Below are 23,938 nucleotides of genomic sequence, written 5' to 3'. Positions count from 1 at the left end.
CTCTGATCCACGCCTCCTGTGAATCTGCAGGGCGGCGATTCGAACCGGAGCGTCCCCTCAATCCTGTTCACACACCGACGGGGAGCGCTGCCAGGTTCCATTTGGTCAGGGAAGTTCCCGATCCGGAGTAAGTTCGGGGAAGGCCCGTTTGTCCACCCGGGAGAGAACTGAGGGGGCGATAGAAAAACTTTTGCAATTGCTCGAGAGAGCTAAGAGCTGCTCATCACGGATCCATGAGAGCGGGGGATGCATTAAACTCCCTCAACAGTGATGGAAGGCGACGTTGTCCCAGTGTCACCTGTGCACATCGCTCATAAATCGCGCCTGCAATAGTCCCATCTAACCCCCTGGTGGGGGGAGGAAGGTTTCCGACCTGTCCTGTCGTGCTGATCACGGTAATATGAAAGGATATTGCCCTCCTCCCCCTTCTTCCCTTTCCTTTCCAGCTTGTGGCTCTCTCTTGATGTATTAGGAATAGAGAGGTAGCCCTGTCCGTCTGATCTTGCTAAAACAAAAGGAAAAACTATGTAGCACTTTAAAGACTAACAAGATGGTTTAATAGGTGATGATCTTTCCTAGTCATTGTTGCATTTGAAGGTGCTGAAGCGGCATAGCCGATGAAAGTGCTGTTGTGGTGACTGTACGTAATGCTAGCAACAGCGGTTTATTTCTGCCCCAACGGAAGAGTGTGGCAGCTGCGTTTTTTACGCAAGGAAAAGTTGAGTAAAAGTTTAGAAATAGGGACATTTGGTGGCTGCTGGAAAAGCTGATGCATGGTGACCGTTAGGCCATTGCGTGCCAGGGGCTCAAAATATTAACTTACAAAAAGAATTGGGAGGGTGCCTTAAACACAGGTCATGGGTACTTACATAGCATAGGGAACAGCATTTTGATAATAGAGGACTCTTCAAGCTAGCAGACAAATACTTAACAAGATCAAATGGCTGGAAGTGGAAGCTAGACAAATTAAGACTAGATATGAGGTGCATTTGTATACAATGAGGGCAATTAATCATTGGACCATCTTACTGTCTCCTGATCTTCCTCTGTTGTCCAACTTCGCCCTCATTCCTTTTTACTGCATCCTTACTGTGCTCTCTCTATCTACAATAGCTAGATCCTTGGATCAACAGGGACTTCCTTTTTTTTTAATTTGGAAAGTGTGATATACACCTAGAGTCTGTATAAATAAAATATATACAAATAATTAAAAAGAGGCACATTTGATACATTCTAATAAACAACGTTTCTGCAGTAGAGGATATGCACACTAACACTTATACAAGAAATTTTCCAGAAAGGGGGGAAAAAAGCAAAGGGGAAGAAAACTCGCATGGAGTTGTTCATATTGACCCACAAACCACATAGTTTATAGATCTCTCTTTCTCTCTCCACTTCTCAAAGATATTTCTATTATCCATCTGTGTTCACATATTTATAATCAGATTGCAAAGGGATAAAAGAATGATTTAGTGACACAGACCAAACTACCTAAATAAATCTGAGCTGTTACTACAAGGACACTCTCATGTTCAGTAATCCTGCTACTGAGACTATTAATAACAGATGTCCTGGGTTTTAGTTAGGGTTATTAGTAGCTTTAGATGTAATGAAACTTGGCTCCCTGTAGTGCAAACCTACATTTCCATTTCTTGGAAAGTCAAAATGTTATTTTTCTAATATTAGCAAAGTCTCAACTGATTTAAATAGAACTAGACTGATGTTCTTTAGAAAGTGTCATATTTGATTAGAATTGAAAAAGAAAAAAAACCTTGACATTTTAAATAAACAGCAAAATGAATACACTCACTTCCACCCTCATACACACAGAAACCAATGTTTAATGTAATCCTATCAGTTTCCCAGTGCAGTGTTATATTTAGTCAACGGCACTTTCTGTTCATCAAGACAATATATTCAAAATGTAGACCTGTTCTTATTAAGAAAGAAGAGACTAATAAAATCACCATAGCAAATGTGTCTTTGTCTTAGGGTATTGTGTAATAAAATGCACAGGTGCAGTGAAATCTTGCTGTTTTGTGGGATTCTATGGAATATAAGGAAATATTATTTTCTCTCTCATATCATAAGAACTAGGGATTACCAAATTAAATTAGGCAGGTTTAAAACTATGCACAGTCAACCTGTGGAACTCTTTGCTAGAGGATGTGAAGACCAAGACTATAACACGGCTCAAAAAAGAACTAGATACATTCATGGAGGATGGGCCCATCAGCAGCTATGAGCCAGGATGGGCAGGTATGGTAAACCTAGTTTCTGTTTGTTAGAAGCTGGAAATGGGCTACAGGGGAAGGATCACTTGATGATTACCTATTCTGTTCATTCCTTCTGGAGCACCTGGCATTAGTCGCTGTCGGAAGACAGGATACTGGGCTATATGGAGTTTTGATCTGACCCAATATGACCATTCTTGTATTCTTATGACATCAGTAGAACCAGTCATGTGCATAAAGTGAATTTGCCTTCATTGTCAAAGTCATTTTGCAAGATAGAATGCAAGATAGAATGCAAGAATCATAGATTTCCTGAATAGGATTTACATTTGACATGTCTGTAAAGATACTATGAAATTGTTCACAAAGTCCTCTACCAATCTGACCCAAATGCACATCCTTTTTACCTATAACTCAAAAGGCTAGGTTAAGTAAGCAGAAACTTTGCTAGGTACAAAGTGTGCAGTGGCAAGACAAGGAAATAGAAGTACAAAGATACAGACAGCAGAAGCAGTGCCAGACAGTGCCTAGGAGTGAAAACCAGAAGTCTGAATTTGATATTCCAAAAGCAATAGGTAGGTAGCTGGTGAAAATGAGGAAATGAACAGTGGGGGATGAGGAATGTTTTTAGCAGCTACATTCTGGGGAAAGTGAGGGTGAACAAGGTATAAATCAGGTAGGTCAGAGTGGGGAAGGTTCCAGTGGTCGAAGCAGGAGAAGACAGAAGCTTTCAAAAAATATTTCAGCAGCAGGACACAAGAGGATCTTGAATTTTTTATGAGAGCTGATATGAGTTATATAGCTAGTAAGGGTGGAGAGAAGACAAAAGGATACACACATGACATCACAATACTGAGCTCTCCTGGTTCCATGTGATCACTTATCACCTGTCAGATGTGTAACCCTAAGGATACAGTAATGCAGCCTAAATCAGTGGCAGGAGACACTGCTGTATGAATGCATTGTTATTGTATTACAACAGCACCCAGAGGTCCCTATTAGGATCTAGGATCCATTGTGACAGAGTAGACACTGATCAAACACACAGACACAATGAGGAGTCCTGTGGCACCTTAAAGACTAACATGTATTTGGACTTTTTTGGATCAAACCCACTTCATCAGATGCATTCCACTCTCTATATCTGGTGAAGTGGTTTTTACCCATGAAAGCTTATGCTAAAATAAATCTGTTAGGCTGTGTCTACATTGCACACTTCTTGTGCAAGAACAGTTGTTCTTGCACAAAAACTTGCCGGCTGTCTACACTGCATTCGCATTCTTGTGCAAGTAAGTTTACAGTATAGCGTTGGAAAACAGGGCTTCTTCTGGAAGAGTTATTCCTCTCCATATGAGGAATAAGCACTCTTGCACAAGAGCTCTTCCACAAGAGGGTAGTGTAGACAGGCAATATTAATTTCTCGAGGAAGAAGCCCATATGGTTAAAATGGCCATCAGAGTTTTCTTGTGCAAGAGAGCATCCACACTGCCATGGATGCTCTTGCACAAAAGCACATAGCAGTGTGGATGCACCCTTGTGAAAGATTTTTTTGAACAAGAACTCTTCCGCAAAACAGTTCTTGTTCAAAAAGCCTGCAGTGTAGACATAGGAATTTAAATTGCCTCATTGTTTATACAGACACAGACTAATACTACTACCCCTCTGAGACTTAACACTGAGACAGTTTACACCCAAGACAAGATATAGCTAGTGAATGTAAGAAATGGTGAAAGTTAGGAGGGAGAGAAGACACAATTTCCCTTCTGAGGATATGTCTACACAGCAGCTTTATTTGAGAACAACATCCATTATTCTGAAATAACTATGTGAGTTCCTACACAGCTAGTCCATTATTTTGAAATAATTTTGAAATAATTTAAAAATAATGAGCAACTTATTTCAGCATTTGTAAACCTCATTCAACGAGGAATAACGCCTCTTCCAAAGTAGCTATTTCGGAATAGCAGTAGTGTGGATGCTCCACTGCTATTTTGAAATAGCTCCTCCCCCAAGCCATTCAGAGTAATTACTCCCCAGTGCTTCCTGGGGCTCTAAACTGAGGTAGCACATCCACATTAGAGAAGCCTGCCTTGGACTAATTTCCAGGATTCCCTGTAGTGTAGATGTGCTATTTCGAAATAAGGTATTGCGGAGTATTTCTTCTGGAATAGCTTATTCTGAAATAATTGTGCAGTGTAGAGGTACCTAAGAGCTATTTTGGGATACTTCCATTATAGCTATTCTGCGTCATTTGAGCAACTCCATTATTTTGAAATATAATGGGCTTACTATTCTGACATCCATGTAAACCTCGTTCCATGAGGAGCAAGGGACATTTTGGAATAACACTCTATTTTGAAATTTGGCTTTGTGTTGAGTCGGTGCCAAATTTCGAAATAAGCTATTTTGAAATTAACTAGAAATAAGATGTGCAGCAGAGCTCTGTTCAAAAGCTTGTTTCTCCTACCAGCAGAAGTCAATCCAAATACTAAACCCACCTCATCACAGTAATAATCTTGGGACAACAGGGCTACAAACACATTCCAAACAACATTTTTTTTAAATACATAGGCATTGAATCAGGTCCTCCCACTTTTTGTCTGCACAATTGTGCTGTTTATGCAAAATCATAGAATCATAGAATACTAGGACTGGAAGGGACCTCGAGAGGTCATCGAGTCCAGTCCCCTACCCTCATGGTAGGACCCAGTACTGTCTAGACCATCCCTGATAGACATTTATCTAACCTACTCTTAAATATCTCACAGATGGAGATTCTTCAACCTCCCTGGGCAATTTATTCTAGTTTTAACCACCCTGAAAGTGAGGAACTTTTTCCTATTGTCTAACCTATACCTCCCTTGCTGTAGTTTAAGCTCATTGCTTCTTGTTCTATCCTCAGAGGCCAGGAAGAACAAGTTTTCTCCCTGCTCCTTATGACACGCTTTTAGATACCTGAAAACTGCTATCATGTCCCCCCTCAATCATCTCTTTTCTAAACTAAACAAACCCAATTCCTTCAGCCTTCCCTCATAGGTCATGTTCTCTAGACCTTTAATCATTCTTGTTGCTCTTCTCTGGACCCTCTCCAATTTCTCCACATTTTTTCTTGAAATGTGGAGCCCAGAACTGGACACAATACTCCAACTGAGGTCTAACCGGCGCAGAGTAAAGCGGAATAATGACGTCTCCTGTCTTGCTCACAACACACCTGTTAATGCATCCCAGACTCATGTTTGCTTTTTTTGCAACAGCATCACACAGTTGACTCATATTTAGCTTGTGGTCCACTATAACCCCTAGATCCCTTTCTGCAGTACTCCTTCCTAGGAGTGGAATGCTTGGAAGGGAAACGGGGGAACAGAGAAAGAAGGCAGGAGTGCAGAAGAAGGGGAGGGCAAGATTGCAAAACATCCCCCTTCGTTAACTGGAGTCACACCACGCAGCTCTCCCCACAGAGTCCAACCTTTCCTGGCAGACGGCATAAACTCAGCGGACCCAGGAGTGCTAAATGTTTACAGACTGTTTTAAATTTACAAGCGGAAGACACAATTTCAAAGCGAATTTCGTGGTTCTTTTCCAGACCTCTGTGAACCAGGATCACTCTGGCTGCGACACTGCTATATAGAGTCTATATAATTGTCTTTAATCTCTCCCCTTCCCGAACTCCTCCACGTTTCTCAACCGGCCTTGTAATTCGGTTTCGCCCTCAATCTGGCACACAACAAGACCGGACATTTCTTTAGAAAATCTGCTTCCTCTCAAACGACGTGTGTTCTAAATGCGTCTGGCTTCTTCCTTGGAGAGAAAGTATTCAGCACACACATCCTTTCCCCTCTAGCTTTTTCCCAGAACAGTCAGCCCTACTCACTTCCGCGCCTTGTTCTGTGGTGCCCCGGCGATACTGCGCCTAGGTGTCTAAACTCTGTGCTAATACCACATTAAATACCCAGGGACTTCAGTGGATTAAATCAATGATACCAGATATCCCCCCCCCCTTCCGTTACTGGCCGGTCAAGAATTGGTACCTATTTACACAGTACAGGAGAGGACTGAAGGTTTGAATGGAGGGAAGGGGAGGGAAAAGTAAATCGTCGTGTATTCCTGCACACATGTGCAGTGCCTAGTGTAAACGTCCCCTCGGTCAGGGTGGAAGGGTGGGGGTCAGACTGCTGGGCTTGATCCGCTTAGGACGCTTATGCTGCCGATTTAATACCCAGGAGTCGCTGGAGTGAATAGCTGGAGTAGTCTGGGGAAGGTGCACGAGGGAGTTTGTTGGAGAGGAAGTTGCCACTACAGAGAATCGGGCCAACTTCTCCCGGCACAACAGTAAGTCATGCCCTCGGAGTGGGGCGCGTGTGTGTAGGGGAGGGCGGCTACGGGGTTACTCTGTCGGGAACCGCTCGGTCCCAGCATCTCCTCCGGGAAGTAACTGTCCCCCTTTCCCAACCAGAAAATGCCAGCGATCAATATAGAGGATCTGAGCGAAAAGGATAAACTGAAAATGGAAGTGGAGCAGCTCCGGAAAGAAGTGAAGTTGGAAAGACAACCGGTGAGTTCCCCCAGGCTGCCTCTCCCCCCCCCCCCCCCCCATCGCCCCGAGAGGCAGATCGGGGAGGAGGAGAGGCTGGGGCGGGAATGAGATCTTCGGCTCTCGGGGGGGCGCCCGTTGGAGCGAGTTACTCTGCTTCTTGGCAGCCCCTGCCTACAAGAGCCCCTCAGCGGGGCGCCGCGTTTTCACGCGCACTCAAGCGCTCGCTCGCTCGCTCGCTCTGCGGGAGTGAATTGAGACACGCAGCTAGGTGCCTGCGCGGTTACATGCCCTTGTTAATTTCGCCTCCTAGCAATGGTTCCTCACTGATTGGGGGGAGGGGAGGAGGGGAAAAAGCACAGAAGCGCGATCTCAGTCGGGGGGCAGGATTTCATATACCCCCCCCCCCCCCTCCAGCTCTCTCCTCTTCTTGCCAAAGGAGGAGGTGGGGATTGAAATCTGTCCCAACACCAGAAGGGATGGAACAGACGTGGGAGCCGCGATCTCTTTAAAACATACGTAACGCCCAATAAGTTTTAGTGAGGTTTAGAGTCGTTTCTGCTCACGTCGTTTTAAGTTTCTTATGACTTTGCGCCTGCTACGCTCCGTCACCGAAATCGGAGCCAGTGCTAATGGCATAAAAGGAGGATCCAGACTTATGGAGGAGGGTAAATGTGAGTGATACAGCCTGAGTAAATGTCCCTATAATTGTAGGAGGGAAAGGAGGAAAACATATTAACAGGCTAACCATAGGGTGGTAGCGCTAAATTCGGCATTCTCTGCTGCTAAAACCCCAGGGCTCAGCGAGACTGGGTGTGGTGCGGTTGGCACAAGGCAGCTGAACTGCCCTCTACAGAGGAAAAGAAAACAAGGAGCCATTCAGAATATTAAACTGTGGGATAAAATACCCACTCTAGGCTGAACACTGGAATACGTGACCTCACCCATGGGATATTCCCCCCCCCCCCCCCCTCATTTGACAGGAAAATTTTGGAGATGTTCTACAACACAAGATGATTTTGCTGGCTTCTAGAAACAAAGTCCTGTCATTCAATACAGCCTTGCTAGTTAAAACCAAACCAGTTTAAGCCAGTGGTTCACAGACTGGTCTTCAGAGTTTTTTTTCCAGCGGCTGGCAGGGCTACCAGGCCAGACACAGAACTTCCTCAGAGGCTGGGAGGAATTCACCAAAGTCTCTTTCTATTGTACAGTGGTCCACAGAAAGACAACGGAAAACTGCTGTTGTAGATCTGTGGTCCCTAAGGACTGATTCAAGAGGTTAAAGGTGTTTTGTTCTTGTTGCTTTAGGAAATTCATTTTGGGAAGTAACATGCACTCAACAACCTGGGATGTATTTTACCATGCACATTTTCTGTAGATGAACATTCTTAATCCACAGGGTTTGTATGTGCTCCTGTTCCCATTAGAATCATTGAGGAAACTCCTGTTTACTTGGGTGGGAGAAGGATCCTGATCCTGCATCCACTTAAGCAGCAGTATAATTTTACTCACATGTCAGTGGGACTATCCATGTGAATAAAGTTACAGGTGCTTAACTTGTAGGTTCAGGAACTTTGCTTGGAAACAAAATATTGATGTCAGGGTTGTATTTTAGCCCATGAAATAGAAATCAGTGATGTTATTAGACTGATTATAGCACTCTATATTATAACAGATCCCAGAAGCTCTAATAGGATCCACAGTTCTTTGCAATATGTAAGCAAGCACATATGGACATCCTGTGCAATGTATAAACACAGGATGATTTCAGCCTCAGAAAACATTGAAGTGACTAAAAAACACTTCATAAGGTGCACATAATCTAGTTTGTTTAAAAAGAAATGACATTATTTTAAATAAACCAAAAGTCTGAGAAATTTAGGAAAAGGCAGAGTCAGGAATCTCCATATTGTCAACACAGGAAGTGCCCCTTTACCAATGTACCTTGTAGGTTGGGGGAAAGATAGCTCAGTGGTTTGAGCATTGGCTTGCTAAACCCAGGATTGTGAGTTGTTCTAATCCTTGTATAGGCCAGTTAGGGCAAAAATTTGTCAGGGATGGTACTTGGTCCTGCTGTGAAGGCAGGGGACTGGACTCGATGACCTGGGTCCCTTCCAGCTCTAGGAGATAGGAAATTACCATCAATCTTTATTTATTTAGGTTGCACTGTAATACATTCCAGTGTTTTATTTCCTATCCATCTTTTCCCATTATCCATATACATAAATCATACTATTTGAAATGAGAATCTTGTATAGAGCCACATCCCCTAGTCTTCTCATGGACTATAGCATATATGCCTATCAAAGTCCCTTTAACTATAATTGAATGCAAAAAAAACTCCTTTATTTCATTTTGACATGACATAAAAAGGAAATTTCCATTAAAACAATCTCTCTGGGTAAGTTATGAATAATTAGATCTTATATGATACACTTACTGGCCAGTGGCAAACTTTAGGTTCTTTTTTAAGGCCTGAGGCAGGGGTGGAAAACCTTTTTAAGGTCAGGGGCCACTGACCCACAGAAAAATCACTCGGGGTCACACATAAGTAAGAAGCAAAACAAACAAACAACTACAAAAAAAACCCTCACTGATTATGGCTTAACTTTCCATAATATATTAGAATCTCTCTATTTTAAGTAGGCAGCTGGGCCTGATCTACTGCGTCTACTCTCATCATCATTCTATTTCTATTATATAACTTTCTATATTACATCCATCACCATAGTAGCTGAACATCTTCCAGTAGTGACTATGCACCTATCATTTGTTGTTTATTTCTTCGTTTTCTTTCCTTTTTCTCCATTCAAGCTCATCTGAAGAAGTGGATTTTGCCCATGAAAGCTCATAATATGATATGTTTTTATTAGATTCTAAGGGTACATCTACACTACAGAGAAGATCGAAGCTGTCGCTGTCAATCTTCCAGGGTTTGAATTAGCAGGTCTAGTTAAGACAACCAATTCGACCTGAGAAGGGCATTCCAGTCGATGCTGGTAGTCCTGCTGACACGAGGAGTAAGGGAAGTTAAAGGGAGAGTGTTCTTCCTTTGACTTCTTGCAGTGTGGACAGCGCCAAAAGTCGAATTAAGCTACTACGACTTCAGCTACACAATTAACGTAGCTGAAGTTGCGTATTTTAATTCAGCCTTATCTCATAGTGTAGACATACCCTAAAGTGCCACAGGACTACTTGTTGTTTTTAAAGTTACAGACTAATACAGCTACCCCTGTGAGACTCTCCTCTGAAAAGAGAAACATGTGCTATGAAATGCTTAATTTGGAAGGGTTTGTTTGTTTGTTTGTGCAAAACACAGTGAATAAGCCAGGGGAAGTGCCCACATCCACTAAAATGGGAAAGAATAGGCAGTGTATTATGTTTTCCCTTTTCCAAAAACAATAGAAGTTCCTTCCTGGGGACTCCACCTAACTGTGCCTCTGCAGGGCTCTGTTGGAAGTGGGAGGAGGAAGAGCTAGGAAGAAGCAGCTCTATTCAGAATGCAAACTTTCCAGATATCTAATGTATCAGGGAGAATCTGTTGCTTGAATAGGTGAAGCTATGCCCTCCAGAGAAGAGGCACTCAGGCATGAAAGGAATGCATAAACAAAGGGGATCTACATAATCTGTGGGATTTGCCCATGAGATCTGGAGATTGTACCCTTGTTCTCTGTAGGGTTTCAAGTCCTTTGGGTAAATACAGACAGACATTTCTCTAGTTTCCCCAGTTCTGTGGCTCTCTAAATTGGTCAGGAGAATACAGTCCCATGAATATTATGGTAGACACTCATTAGTAGCCACATTTCGGTGTCCTTTTGCTATGTTGCTTCTAAGCAGTTGTTGCTATTATACGGAGTGTTGACAATTCACAATAGGAAAAGCATTCCCAGAGGAAATGTTGCTTGTAAGAAGCAGTTGCTCTTACAAGGTGTTGCTGCAAATAAGTGTCTATTGGAGAACCACTGTATGCTTGAAAGGATGACGTCAATGTGTTTTTCATATTTTTATGAGGTTGTACTAACTGCTGTTTATAACAACCCTTTGTAACTGATAAAGGAAATGTGCTTCCTTGTTGAATTTTTTGTTCCATTCAACATGCTTGTTATTGTAGAACTACACTGTGACTGTTGGCTTTTGTTATAACAAATAATATAATGATTGGAAAAATATGTAAATGTTATATTGACTTTGGATTCAAATTCTACTCATTCTGCAATACAAATCAACATCAGTTGTGTGTGATTCTAATGTAATTACATTGATAGTTTTTAGTTTTTAAATTTTAGAATAAGTGGAGGACTTTTATGTGCAATAACTGCAGGCTGTACATAATTCCCACTAAATGCAGATATATGCTTCTACACAGAAGTTTATGTGGATGTGTGATGTGTTAACTATCCAGGATGTACTTTTGCGATGTTGCTTGCAGATTTTTTAAAATACAAAATTTCAAAGTTGAGTGCTGATTTTGGAGTGCAGCTTGAGACATTTTAAGAAGCCTGACTTTCAGAAAGAGGGTGCTTGTATTTTAGGAAAGTTGGACTCCAAAGTATTGCCACATCCAGAATTACTAGTCACTGTTGATTTTTCATTGTCTTGCCCATAAATATGAAATGCGTTCTTGAGAGGGGAACAAACAGCAGACCAAATAAACCATTTATTGACTGGTTCAGAAGAAAAAATACAATTTACAAAACAGTAATGGGAAAAGAAAGAACAGAAACTTGACTTTTAACATACCTTCAGTTGTAGTAGATCACTTGCAGCATCAGGCCCTTTACATATAATGCAAATAGAAGAAAGAGAAAAAGAATATTCTGAAGTCAACTAAAATGACTTTTCTAAAGGGAAATGTGATTGCTATGTATCAAATAGAAACTTATTTCTTTTCTTATTTAAGGTGTCAAAATGTTCTGAAGATATAAAAAATTACATTGAAGAACGATCTGGAGAGGATCCTTTGGTCAAGGGTATTCCAGAAGACAGGAACCCTTTTAAAGAGAAAGGAGGCTGTGTCATTGCATGAAAGAAAAATCTCCTGCAAGTGGAACATACTTATGTTACCTTTAGTCAATAACTAGTTTGTCCTTAGTTCCATGGGTCCTTGTTGAACAAGTACTGTCAATGGATTAAAAGCAACCTTACATGAAAATAGAACGAGAATCCTGTTAATTTCTTTATAATTTTATATGATCTGATATCTCACTACTTGATAATACGTTGTGTTCTAAATATTATGCCCCAGAGGGGATTCTTGCTTAATGTACCAATGGACACTTGCTTGTAGTGACTGTTTAGCAAGTTGTTCCTTGGCTCTTGCGTTTACTAACTCGTTTAAATAAAAACTCTGGCATGTACCAAGCCTTTGGTGTTACTCTAGTCTAGAAAAAGCTATGCAAAAAACCTTGTCACAAGTTTGCATGTGCGTTGAATGCGTGGGGCACACCCTGAACTACCCAGCTCCTTTCGCACCCGAGAGCAAAAACTGCTTCGGGGCCAAGTGAAGGCCGAACAAGTGGATTGTTTAAAATTGAGCCACGCTGCACCAAAAAGGAAGAGGAACATCTTTCACCCCCCAAATTCAAAGGCACAGAGCAGCAAGCTGGGTCCCCGCCGCAATCAGGTGCAGTTTGCAGCGCCTGTCCCAGCCGTATAAACTTCCCTGGCAGGGAACAGCTGGCAGGCTGCGGGGGGAGGGGCACGTTGTGGGTTGCTCCCCGACTGGGGCACAGCTGGAAGGGCGGCGCTAACAGAACGCGCAGCGCAGGTGACTCCCGGCTGTGCCTCAGCCTCCCGCCCCCAGGCCGCGGCCCCCGCTGCAGGCGCTGGGCGGCGGCCACTGCGCATGTGTGTTGCTTCCTCTAGTACAGCCCTCGCCATGGCTCGCTGCTGCTTTGGCCTGCGGGCGCGTGGGGCTTGGGGCCAGGGGCTCTCTGTGCTCTGCGGCCCCGCTCGGCCCGGCAGCTCAAGCTGCGCCTCTGCAGCCTCGGGAGAAGGAGCCCACTTGCTGTACACGCGGGAGCATTACGCCGTGAGGGCGTCTCTGCGAAAGGTACCAGCCCGGGGGCGGCTCCCTACAGCGGGAACCCGTGATCGCGAGGCCCCAGCTGGCTCTGACTCGCCTCTCCAGCCCCCTCCGTCAGCTGTGTCCCCCGCCTGCCTGCCTTGCCAGTGGCTGCATTCCAGATGTTGGTTGGGGAGGGAGAGGAAAACAACTTCCCCTGGGATTGCAGAGGCTAGGTGGGAACTTGCAAACTTTAGTTTTGGGGCAGCTAGTTTAGCAGCTGGCAGGCCCCTGTATCTAATGCCCGGTGGTATAAAAGAAAGACACGTATATATTAGACTCACTCAGCTCCGCTCACCACGTGAGCTGACATCTTGTGGCAAGTCACTTAGGGGGCATGATTAGGGTTAGAATTTTACTATATATCTTCACTTTGTTAGCATGGACGGTGGGTGAATGTAGGGCTGTGGGATGGAAGCCTCCAGCCCTACCCCTTCTGCTGGAGGCTCTGCCCCCCACTGCTAGGGCAAGCCTCCAGCCCTCCAGGGGTGCCTCCCCATCTTCCCTGGGGCACAGGGAGGGCATTCTGCCCTAGAATCCGCACAGGTGAAGCCTGGATGGTCTGCAGATGGAGTGTGGGCATGGCCATGCCTGGCAGTTTGGGATGGCATTACCTTCCCCCACTACTTATACCTGCTTCCCATGTATGTTACTAACCACATGGCAGGAGACCCTATCAGAACTCCTGGGCTCCATCTCAGCTCTGGGAGGGCAGTGAGAGCTAGCCTGTTACAGCAGAAGCAGATACATTTGGGTTCTATAGAAGAACATTGAAATTACCATGCTGGGTCAGACCAAAGATCCATCTATCCCAGTATTCTATCAGTAGCTAATGACAAGTGCTTCAGAGGGAGTGAACACAGTAAGCAGTTGTTGAGTGATTTATCTCATTACCCATAGCCAACTGCTGGCAAACTGAGGCGAGGACCATGCAGAACATGGTGTTCAATCTTTGCCAACATTGACTAATAGTAATTGAGGAACCTAGTCTATGTGAACTCAGCTAGTTCTTTTTTGAACCCTTTTATAATCTTGGCCTCCTCAATATCTTCTGGCAAAGAGTCCCACAGCTTGACTGTGAAGAAATTCTTTGTTTTAAATCTGATGCCTGTTAATTTCATTGACTCCTAGTTCTTGTGTTATGTGAAGGAGTGAATAACACTTCCTTCTTCCATTTCTTTCATGAATGTATAGACCTCTGTAATATCACCCCCTTAATCATCTCTTTTCCTAATTAAAAAGGTCCAGTCTTTTTAATCTGAACACATTCCATATGAGGAAAGAACTACTAGTAATTTCTAGAGATGTAGCCGTGTTAGTCTGGTCTAGCTGAAACAAAAGACAGGACTATGCAGCACTTTAAAGACTAACAAGATGGTTTATTAGGTGATGAGCTTTATTAGGTCTGGCCCATGAAAGCTCATCACCTAATAAACCATGTTGTTAGTCTTTAAAGTGCTGCATAGTCCTGATTAGTAATTTCTATTAGGGATGTAAAATCCTGTTTAACTGGCTAAACATATTGTTTAACTGATTAAAGAGGAGGTGGGAGGGCTTCACCTGCCACTGGGCTGGAGGTTCCCCCCCCCCCCAGCAGGGATTACCCTAGTCCGGCCTGAGCAGTCCCTGCCTCAGAGACACCCAGGCCCACTGTGGACATAAGCTGCTTCAGCCTAGTTGGAGCAGTCCCTGCCTGTGGCCCTCATGCTTGTGGGATGTCCAGGGCTGTCATGGACAGAGGTTGCTCTGAGGGGCTGGAGCAACCCTCTGTCTTTAGTGAGAAGGGAGCTGCTGTAGTCCCCACTGGTAAACTGGAACTCGTAAGTATCACTCGTTAAGATTAACCAGTTAACCTTCCACATCCCTAAATTATGTTGCCCTTCCCTGTATCTTTTCCAAATCCAATATATCGTTTTTGAGCTGTGAGTGACCAAATCTGCACTTGGTATTCAATATGTGTGTGCACCATTGATTTATATGAATGCAATATATTTTCTGTCTTATCTAATTATCTACTTTCCTAATGTGTCTCAATATTCTGTTAGTTTTTTAGATTGCTGCTAGACACATAGCAGATGTTTTCAGACAGCTATCCACAGCGACTTTAAGATCGCGCTACTGATGGGTTCAGCTAATTTAGACCCCATCAGCTTGTATATATATTTGGGATTATATTTTGCCATCTGCATTATTTTGTCTTGATCAATATTGATTTTTTTTGGCCATTGTGTTGCCCAGTCATCCTGTTTTGTAAAATTCCGTTGTAACTCTTTCCAGTATGTTTTGGACTTAACTATCTTGAATACATTCTGTATTATCTACAAATTTTACCATCTCACTGTTTACCCCTTTCCCCAGATCATCACTGAATATGTTGAACAGCACAGGTCCTAGTAGAGCCCCCCTTGGTACACTACTATTTAATTCTCTCCCTTCTCACCATTTATTCCCACCCTTTGTTTCCTATCTTTTACCCAGCCGGTAAAAATGCTTGGGATTCTTCCGTCCCAAGTGCGGACTGTTCACATGTCCTTGTTGAACCTCATCAGATTTCTTTTGGCCCAATTCTCTAATCTGTCCAGGTCACTCTGGACCCTATCCCCGTCGTCCAGCTTATCTACCTCTTCACCTAGATTAGAGTAATCTGCGAACTTGCTGAGGGTGCAATCCATCCCCTCATCCAGGTCATTAATAAAGATACTGAACAATACAAGTCCAAGAACAGATCCTTGGGGCACTCCGCTAGAAACTGACCGCCAACCTGACATCGAGCTGTTGATCGCTCCACATTGGATCCGACAGTCTAGCCAGCTTTCTGTCCATCTTTACACTCTATTTCTCCAATCCATACTCCGTTAACTTGCTAGCAAGAATATTGTGGGAGACCATATCAAAAGCTTTGTTAAAGTCAAGGTATATCACACCCACTGACTTTCCCATATCCACAGAGCCAGTTACCTCATCATAGAAGCTAATCAGATTGGTCAGGGCATGACTTGCCCTTTGTGAATCCATGTTGACTATTCCTGATCACTTTCCCCTCTTCAAAGTGCTTCAAAATGGATTCCTTGAGGTTCCCCTCCATGATTTTTCCAGGGACTGAGGTAAGGCTGACAGGTCTGTAGTTCCCTGGATAGTCCTTCTTCCCTTTTTTAAAGATGGGCACTACATTTGCCTTTTTCCAGTCATCCGGGATCTCTCCTGATCTCCACGAGTTTTCAAAGATAATGGCCAAAGGCTCCGCAATGACATTTGCCGACTCTGCAATGACATTTGCCAACTCCGTCAGTACCCTCAGATGCATTAAATCCAGGCCCACGGATTTGTGTATATATAGCTTTTCTAAATAGTTCCTAACTTGTTCTTTCCCCACCAAGGACTGTCCACTTCCTTCCCATATAGCATTGCCAGGTGCATTTGTCTGGGAGCTGACCTTGTCCGTGAAGACAGAGGCAAAGAAAAAATAGAGTACCTCAGCTATTCCCACATCATCTGTCACTAGGTTACCTCCCTCATCCAGTAAGGGCCCCACACTCTCTCTGATCACCCTATTATTGCTAACATGCCAGTAGAAATCTTGTTGCCCTTCGCGTCCCTTGCCAGCTGCAATTCGAATTGTGCTTTTGCCTTCCTGAATACTCACCTGCATTCTCGAGCAATATATTTATACTCCTCCCTAGTCATCTGTCCAAGTTTCCACTTCTTGTAAGCTTCCTTTTTGTGTTTAAGCTCACCATGAATGTCCCTGGTAAGCTGGCCGCCTACCATATTTGCTTTTCTTGCTGCACATTGGGATGGTTTCTTCCTGTGCCTGTAATAAGGCTTCTTTAAAATACTGCCAGCTCTCCTGGCCTCCTTTCCCCTTCATGTAAGCATCCCAGGGAATCCTGCTCATAAGTTCTCTGAGGGAGACACAGTCTGGTCTTCTGAAGTCCAGGGTGTGTATTTTGCTACTCTCCTTTCTTCCTTTGGTCAGGATCTGAAATCTACCACCTCAGAATCACTGCTTTCCAGGTTGTCACCCACCTCTACTTCCCCTACTAGTTCCTCCCTGTTTGTGAGCAGCAGGTCAAGATGCGCACGGCCCCTGGACAGTTCCTTTAGCACTTGTACCAAGAATTTATCCCCAACATTCTCCAAAAACTTCCTGGATTGTCTGTGAAATTTTCTCCTCCTTTTCTCTCCCACCTGTTCTTCCTGAACAATTTATACTCTTCCATGACAGTGCTCCAGTCATGTGAGTCATCCCGCCAAGTCTCTGTTATTCCAATCAAATCATAGTTCTTTGACTGGGCCAGAGCTTCTAATTCTTCCTGTTTGTTTCCCAGGCTTCTTGCATTTGTGTACAAACACCTTAGATAAACAGTTGCTCCAGAGGCTATGTCTACACAGCAGTGTTATGACGCTATTCCAAAATAACGAAGTCTGTGGGTATGGCTAGACTGCAGGGTTTTTTCAGGATACTTCTGGTATCCAAAAAAACCCTCCACTGAGTCCAGAGAATGCGTTTGTTCTTCTGCTTTTTTTTGTGGAAGAGCAGACATGTTCTTTCGGAAGCCCTGTCTTCCTTGTTCCACGAGGAAGAAGGGATCTTCCAAAAGAAGGTTTTTTTTACAAAATTTGGCCCAGTGTAGACTCTTCTGAAAAAAAAAAAAAAAAAAAAAAAGCCGAAAAAGGTACGCAAATTGTGGAGTACATTTTACATATCTTTCTTGAAAAAAGTTGTAGTCTAAACATAGACCGGATCTACACTACAAACAGTTATTTCAACATAATGTCAAAATAATGGTGAGCTGAGGACTTCTTATTCTGACTCCTGTTACCCTCATTTTACGAGGCCTAAGGGAAGTCAGAGGAAGAGTTCTCTTTCTCGAATTTCCTTACGTGTAGACAGCACCAAAAGCCAAAATAAGCTCTTTTGATACAAGCTACGCTATTGATGTAGCTCAAGTTGTGTAGCTCATTCGCCTTTAGCCCTGCTGTGTAGATGTGCTCTTAGATAGTAGAAAATGTCACCAGCTATTATTCTTGGAAGCTCTAAAATGTAGAACAAATTAAATCACTGAATACAGAGAGGAAGAATGGTCTAGTGGGCACTAGCATAGGACTTGGGAGACCTGGGTTCCATTCATACTATATACCCCCTGTGTGACATAGCTTCTTTGTACCTCAGTCCTTCATCTGTAAAATAGGGGTAATAGCCCTGCCCTACCTCACTGTGGAGTAGGGATGTAAAAGGTTAACTGGTTACCTGGTAAGCTTACTGGGTGTACCAGTCTCGCCCGCCGGTACCTGCTGACCCTCCCCCCTGGGGGGAGTAGCCTTACTGCCACCCGCGCACCCTTGCTGTGGGTCGTTGAGGTGTTCTTTCCAGCCTCGACTTCTGCCCACGGCTCTGGGGCAGGGGAAAGGGGGGCCCGGGCCCACCCTCACTCACGGGTCCCAGCCCAGGGCCCTAAGGACGCGGAACCGTCTAGCTCCGGTCCGGCTGACGGGGCGTCCTGCCGTAACACACCAGCCCTACTGGTTTACCTTGCCTTTGGCCGACAGGCTGCCGGCACTGCTCTACTCCCCAACCAGGGGGTTGGTCCCGCCTGCCGGATGGGGCCTCCCCCAGACCACTGGGTGCCGACTCGTGGTGCCACCCCCAGGGCTTCCACCCCGGCTACCCGTCCTCTCTCTCCCCCCCTCCCCCTTTGGCCATGGCGGCGGCATTTTAAATGTTCCGCCGCTTATGTCCTCCATGACATCATTGGCCTGAACTGGGGTGGGGCCAGCCGGCTCCGCCGCGGGTCGTCTGACGCGTGTGGCTCTCCGGGCGGGGAAACGCCCCCACGCTAGCCCTGCTTCTGCCGCCGCGCTCTGGGCGGCACGTGTCGGCCGGCTCTGTCAGCCCTGGTGCGGCATGCGAACACGCTGCGCAGCGCCGGGCTGCCTCCTCCTGGGTGCCGAGCAACGCCTGCTCGGTGGGATTCGCAGTGCGGGGCGATGCTGCCCCGTCACACCGGGTAACCAGTTAACTGGAAGGCCGGGCTAGCGGGAACAGCCCCCTGGCCATGGCGGGCCTGGCTGGCAGGACCCTGGTCGTGGTGAGCTAGGTGGGAGCAGCCTCCTGCCTGCCTGTAGTGCGGTGGGCCCAGTGGGAACAGCCTCTTTTAAACTGTCCTGTGTGGACATTCTTGTTCCCATCTGATTTAAGCTAGATCATGTAAACAGTGGTATATATACTGTGTTGTGGCTAAACTGGCATAACTACATAACAGACAGTGTGTAGCTCTGGAAAGGGTTTTTCATTCACCAGAGGAACTCCATCTCTCTTACAGATGGTAACTGTGTTGATGGAATTAATCTTCCATAGACCTAGCAGTGTCTACTGTGGGGATTAGCTCAGCATAGATATGTTATTCAGGCGTGTGGATTTTTCACACGCCTGAGCACTGACACTATGTCTGCCAAGTTTTCAGTGTAGCACAGTCTCTAAACTGCAATAAGTCATTAAATAGGAGTGTCCACATAGCTATTTGCACTTGTTTAAAATTACTCCTTTAGTTAAGTAAATGTAGGTTTCTTCTGAGCAGACAAATCCTGACATCAACAGGAGAAGTTATAGAAATAATTATTTTGGATTCCATTACCCAGAAACTGTTTCCATTCATTTTTTCTCTAATCTACTACAGTGTTATATTTTTAAATAATCTGTGATTTTTCCTATTGTTTGAGCATGAAGAGGAAGAGACTCATGTAATTCTAGGGAGCTGTTTTTAGCAGGGATATTGAAATTGTCATGTGAGTAGTTTCCTTTACTACATTTTAGGTCACCACCCTTCCTCTTGGAAATCTGAGAAATACCTTTTTTCCTTATTGTACTCAAATTTAACTGAGACTGAGGAAACAAGTTCTTAATCTGCAGATCTGAACTCAGCATTTATCTTTATTATTTTGTCTTGCTTGTGGAAGTGAGGGCTCTGAGGCATGAACCTATGCCATTCTCCACACGTGTTTGACCCCCACCTTTGGTGCAAATCAGCTTCCAATTTATGCTACCTGGCCTGGTTGCTTATCACAGTCTTGCTGTTAAGCTATAATTGGGATACTGGACTCTTTGCAGTCCTGGTTTATATACCCATAGCAAAGCTACAGATCAATGTGGTGACCAATTCTTATTTATGACTCTTTATTTAGCATAATTTAAGACCCTGTGTATTCTAAAGCATGCTATACCTACATTTGGCACCCTGAAACTCTCTGATTATACCAGCACAACAACAGTGAAATCTGGAACAATAACTTTATATCCATTTGCTCATGTCATTTTAACAAGTTTAGGCTTTAAATAAGAAAAAGGTTTCTAACCATCAGAGAAGTGAAATTTTGTAGCAGCCGTCCAAGGAGAGTAATAGGGACTAAAAACCTAACTGGTTTCAAGTCTGAGCTTGATAAGTCCATGGCCGGGATGGCACGATGAAACACTCTACAGTCGTGTGTAGCTGATCTGTAACCGCTAGTAGCAGATATACCCAGTGGTTGGTGATGGGAGACTAGGAGGCTCTGAATTACAACAGAGAGTTCTTTCACAGGTCTCTACTGAAATGCTGAGGGTTGAGCTGACCATTTGGGGTCAGAAAGGAATTTTCCTCCAGGTCAGAGTGGCAAAGGCCTTGTGGGGGGTTTCATCTGCTCTGAAATAAGGGGCCTTGGGTCACTTGCAGGTTTAAACTAGGGATATGAAAATGTAAACGTGCACATGGTTAACCAATGAGCCTGGGCTCATTGATTAACCTTGATGGTTACTTGCAGCTCTCTCCCTTCCCCACACTGCTGCCTCTGATACAGTGATACAGAGGCAGCAGTGTGGGGTGCAGGCAGAAGCTGGTGTTAATTTTCATAAAATGCATTTTAACATCCCTGTTGTAAAGAGCTGTAAATAGTAGAGTCTCTGTAACACAAAGTCTTTAAATCATAAAGGGAAGGGTGTTTTACATTTTGTAGCTTGCAATTTGCAGGAGGTCCAGTGAGATGATCATGATGATCTCTTCTGATCTAAGTTTGACACATTTCCTTAGTGTAAAATATAGAGCATTTAAAGTTTTCAGCGTGGTAGTAAATATTAGAGAGCACGATCCTTTCAGAGGCTGAGTACCTTCTGCAAAGTACTGAAGCAAGTCCTCAATTCCCATTGAAACCACTAGAATGAAGTTGATTGAGTTATTTTTATCACAATCCCTAAGTCCATAGGAAAGTGTATCGTGCTTCTGATATTACAAATATATCATTGAAGAATAAGCTTAGCCACTAGTTTTGATAGCTTAGCCACTAATTAATTGAGAAGGTGACATGTTGCTATCTAGTTGTTGGAATAACAGATTATATTATTATAATAATATTATTATATTATTTAGACTAGAGGAAGGATGTTCAGTTATTAAAAGGAGAATGTATCAGTTAGGAAGTAAATGATCTAGCTTGATACTTTAAAAGTATATTAGTCTACAATCTTGTTTCCTTTCACTAGAAATGCAGGAGGGAAAAGGTTCAGAGCACAAAATCTGGGAGCCCCTCCCATTATGCAAGTTCAGTCTTGCAGAGAGCTCCTGCACAAACTGCATGGAAGCCAGCATTCACAAAGAAAGCCTGTAATATTACCCACAGATCCTGGGCTCCACATTCTCCTCTTTTCTCTGACTGCAAAATTATATAAGTATTGTGGAGGCAAATCCTTGGTTGATTTACATTAATATACTATACAATACTGTGATAGAAAGGAAACTTTTGTGGTGGATCTTGGAGCTGGGAGTGGGAGTATTGTTACACATGTGTAACAAAAGTGTCATCCAATATACTGTGCGTGTGGCCAGAGAAAATAATTATTTTCACTTTTAAACTCATTCAATGATTAGAATGGAATCGTAAAATAAGCTTCAGCATGATGTATTAAGACTTTGAGAACATTTCTTTCTGTGTCACTATCAAATTGACGTTACCACTGTCATCTGACACTGAAATGATTAACATGCACCTAAAGTACGGCAATGACAGCTTTGTGAGCAGGTTCCTGACTTGCGTTTCTCTCAGTCTCAAAGTATGGCACAGAAATCTAAGATGACTACAACTGTATATCCAAGTATTAGATCAATAGCTTCAGTGGGTAGCCGAGTTAGTCTGTACAGAATATACTAAAGAAACAAAAATTGGTCCGGTAGCACTTTATAGACTAGTAAAACATATAGATCAGCATTTCTCAAACTATGTGGAGAAAAAAATACCGGGCCTCAGTGTGGCTGCCAGGGTGTTCCGGGCTCCCGGACTGCCCCTGCAGCGCTGGGTTCCTCAAGCCCTCAGCCGGGCTGGGCGGATGCAGCCGTATGTTTCAGGCTCCCGACAGAGGCATAGTGAGGTTTACCAGGTGAGCTCTTATTGCTGGCTGTGGGGGGGGAGGGGAGATTGGGATATGGGCTGCAGGGAAGCAGGGTTGGGGCAATGGAGCTGCCCGGGGGGGGGGAGAGGGAGGGGAACCGGCTGGCAGAAGCAGGGCTGGCCAGGAGTGCAGGGGCAGTGAGGCTGGCTGGGGGAGATCGTGGGGCTGGCTGGGGAACCGGCTGGCGGAAGCAGGGCTGGTGGGGGCAGCAGGGCTTGCCAGGAGAGATTGGGAGAGAATCGGCTGGCGGGGACAGCGGGGCTGGCTCAGGGCGGAAGGAGAAGGGGAGGGGGGAGAGAATCGGCCAGCGGGGAGCAGGACAGTTCAGGGCGCACGCAGATCCTGAATAAAAATGTAAAAGCAGTGCCTTTTAAATATCCCCACTGCTGACAGTGAGGTTTAAAGGCACTACAATGTGTCAGAATGGAGAGAACCTGGTGCATTTACCATCTGGAATGAGAATATGGATAACAAATTCCAAAGATGGTGTCAGCTTTCTGAAAATAAATGAGCCCCTTTTCAATACACAATGTGGTGGTGCAGGGTTTTATTAAATTACAGTCCATTTTTCCAATCCATATTCCCTTAACTTGCTGGTAAAAATGTTGTGGGTGGCCATATCAAAAGCTTTGCTAAAGCTGGCCCTGGGGGCTTTGGGAGGACCCAAACCAATGTATTTGCATATTCGTTATTTGCTTAATGCAAATGAATGTTACTGGTCCTCTGAAAGCTTGTGAATGGATTTACTGGTCCCCATGTCAAAAAGTTTGGAAACCCCTGATATAGATGGTATCAGGAGCTTTTGTGGGAACAGCCCACTTCTTCAGATGACAATTAGATCAATGTTTCTCAGTTATGAGTCCCATCCTGTGTCCAAACTCCCTCCCAGAGCCTGAACCCCCTCACACCTTCCTGCACTGCCACTCCCTGCCCCAGGCTCAGCCCAGAGCCTCTTCCCACACTCTGAACTCCTTGGCCCAACCCAGAGACTGCCCCCCTTCCCACATCCCAACTCTTTGCCTCAGCCCAGTGAACGTGGGGGAGAGCAATGGAGGGAGGGGGAATGGATTGAGTGGGACAGGGCCTCCAAGTAGAGATGGAGGAAGGGGTGGGGCAGAGGTTGGGGAGAGGGTGTTTCAGTTTGTATGGTTTGATAGCTGATAACCCAGGAGGCACTGGGAGGAAGTGGGAGGAGCAGGGACAGGGTGTGCTTTGGGGAGCGGATGCAAAGAGGAGGGGAAGAGATGGAGTAACAGCAGGAAAAGGTGGAATGGAGGTGGGGCTTTGGGCTTAGCAGGAAGTGTGCTTGGCGGGGGGAGTCCATGAAAAATATTAAAACAGAGGTCTTTGGGCCACTAAAGTTTGAGAACCACTGCAATAGATTACTTCTGTTGTTCACAGGAGAATAGGATTCCTGCTAAAATCAGTGGGAAGCTAAACAAGAGATTAGGCCCAAGAAGTGTATTTGTGGTTCAAACGTAGCTAGCTATATCACGTTGCTTGTCTTTATTACCACATCTGACTAAGCTAGACCATATACTGGCAAACTTTTGACATCTAACAGTTGTGTCCAAAAAAGCTGTGCGTGAGACTGTAACTGCAGTTTATTTAGATTCTTGCAACACTGTGTCAGAAAATATAACATTAATGCTTGCTTCTGTTTTGAGCAGTTTTTGTTTGGGAATGTATGATAA

The 23,938-nt window shown here is 44.4% G+C and overlaps 2 protein-coding genes across 5 annotated transcripts in view; both read left to right on the top strand.

Moving 5' to 3' along the window:
• Window positions 1-2: 2 nt before the first annotated feature.
• On the top strand, window positions 3-12,122 carry LOC102456258 (guanine nucleotide-binding protein G(I)/G(S)/G(O) subunit gamma-11). Of its 4 annotated transcripts, none has more exons than XM_006114487.5 (4): window positions 3-127; window positions 6,455-6,563; window positions 6,688-6,786; window positions 11,666-12,122. In XM_006114487.5, the coding sequence occupies exons 3-4, from the start codon at window positions 6,691-6,693 to the stop codon at window positions 11,789-11,791; spliced, it is 222 nt and encodes a 73-aa protein (XP_006114549.1). In that variant the 5' UTR covers window positions 3-127; window positions 6,455-6,563; window positions 6,688-6,690; the 3' UTR covers window positions 11,792-12,122. The 4 variants fall into 4 exon arrangements, with proteins under 4 accessions (XP_006114549.1, XP_006114548.1, XP_014424733.1 ...); XM_006114486.5 differs by lacking the exon at window positions 3-127 and adding an exon at window positions 160-395; XM_014569247.4 differs by lacking the exon at window positions 3-127 and adding an exon at window positions 6,130-6,148.
• Window positions 12,123-12,595: 473 nt separating this feature from the next.
• The window catches only part of LOC102456845 (putative acyl-CoA dehydrogenase 6), a 118,988-nt gene continuing 107,645 nt past the window's right edge, over window positions 12,596-23,938 (top strand). The window contains exon 1 of the mRNA XM_006114488.5: window positions 12,596-12,817. Within this exon, the coding sequence (XP_006114550.4) occupies window positions 12,611-12,817 (207 nt within the window). The 5' untranslated portion in view covers window positions 12,596-12,610. The remainder of the gene's footprint in view (window positions 12,818-23,938) is intronic.

Source organism: Pelodiscus sinensis, chromosome 2 (assembly GCF_052426305.1).
Source record: "Pelodiscus sinensis isolate ZL-2025 chromosome 2, ASM5242630v1, whole genome shotgun sequence".
NCBI classification, from domain to species: Eukaryota; Metazoa; Chordata; order Testudines; family Trionychidae; genus Pelodiscus; species Pelodiscus sinensis.
This window is presented reverse-complemented; position numbering and strand designations above follow the sequence as displayed.

Bases quoted from the DNA above. Each gene is read 5' to 3' on its own strand.
- LOC102456258 (XM_006114487.5), top strand. From the start codon at position 6,691: ATGCCAGCGATCAATATAGAGGATCTGAGCGAAAAGGATAAACTGAAA. The intron at 6,787-11,665 runs GTGAGTTCCCCC...TTCTTATTTAAG, and splicing joins TGAAGTTGGAAAGACAACCG to GTGTCAAAATGTTCTGAAGA.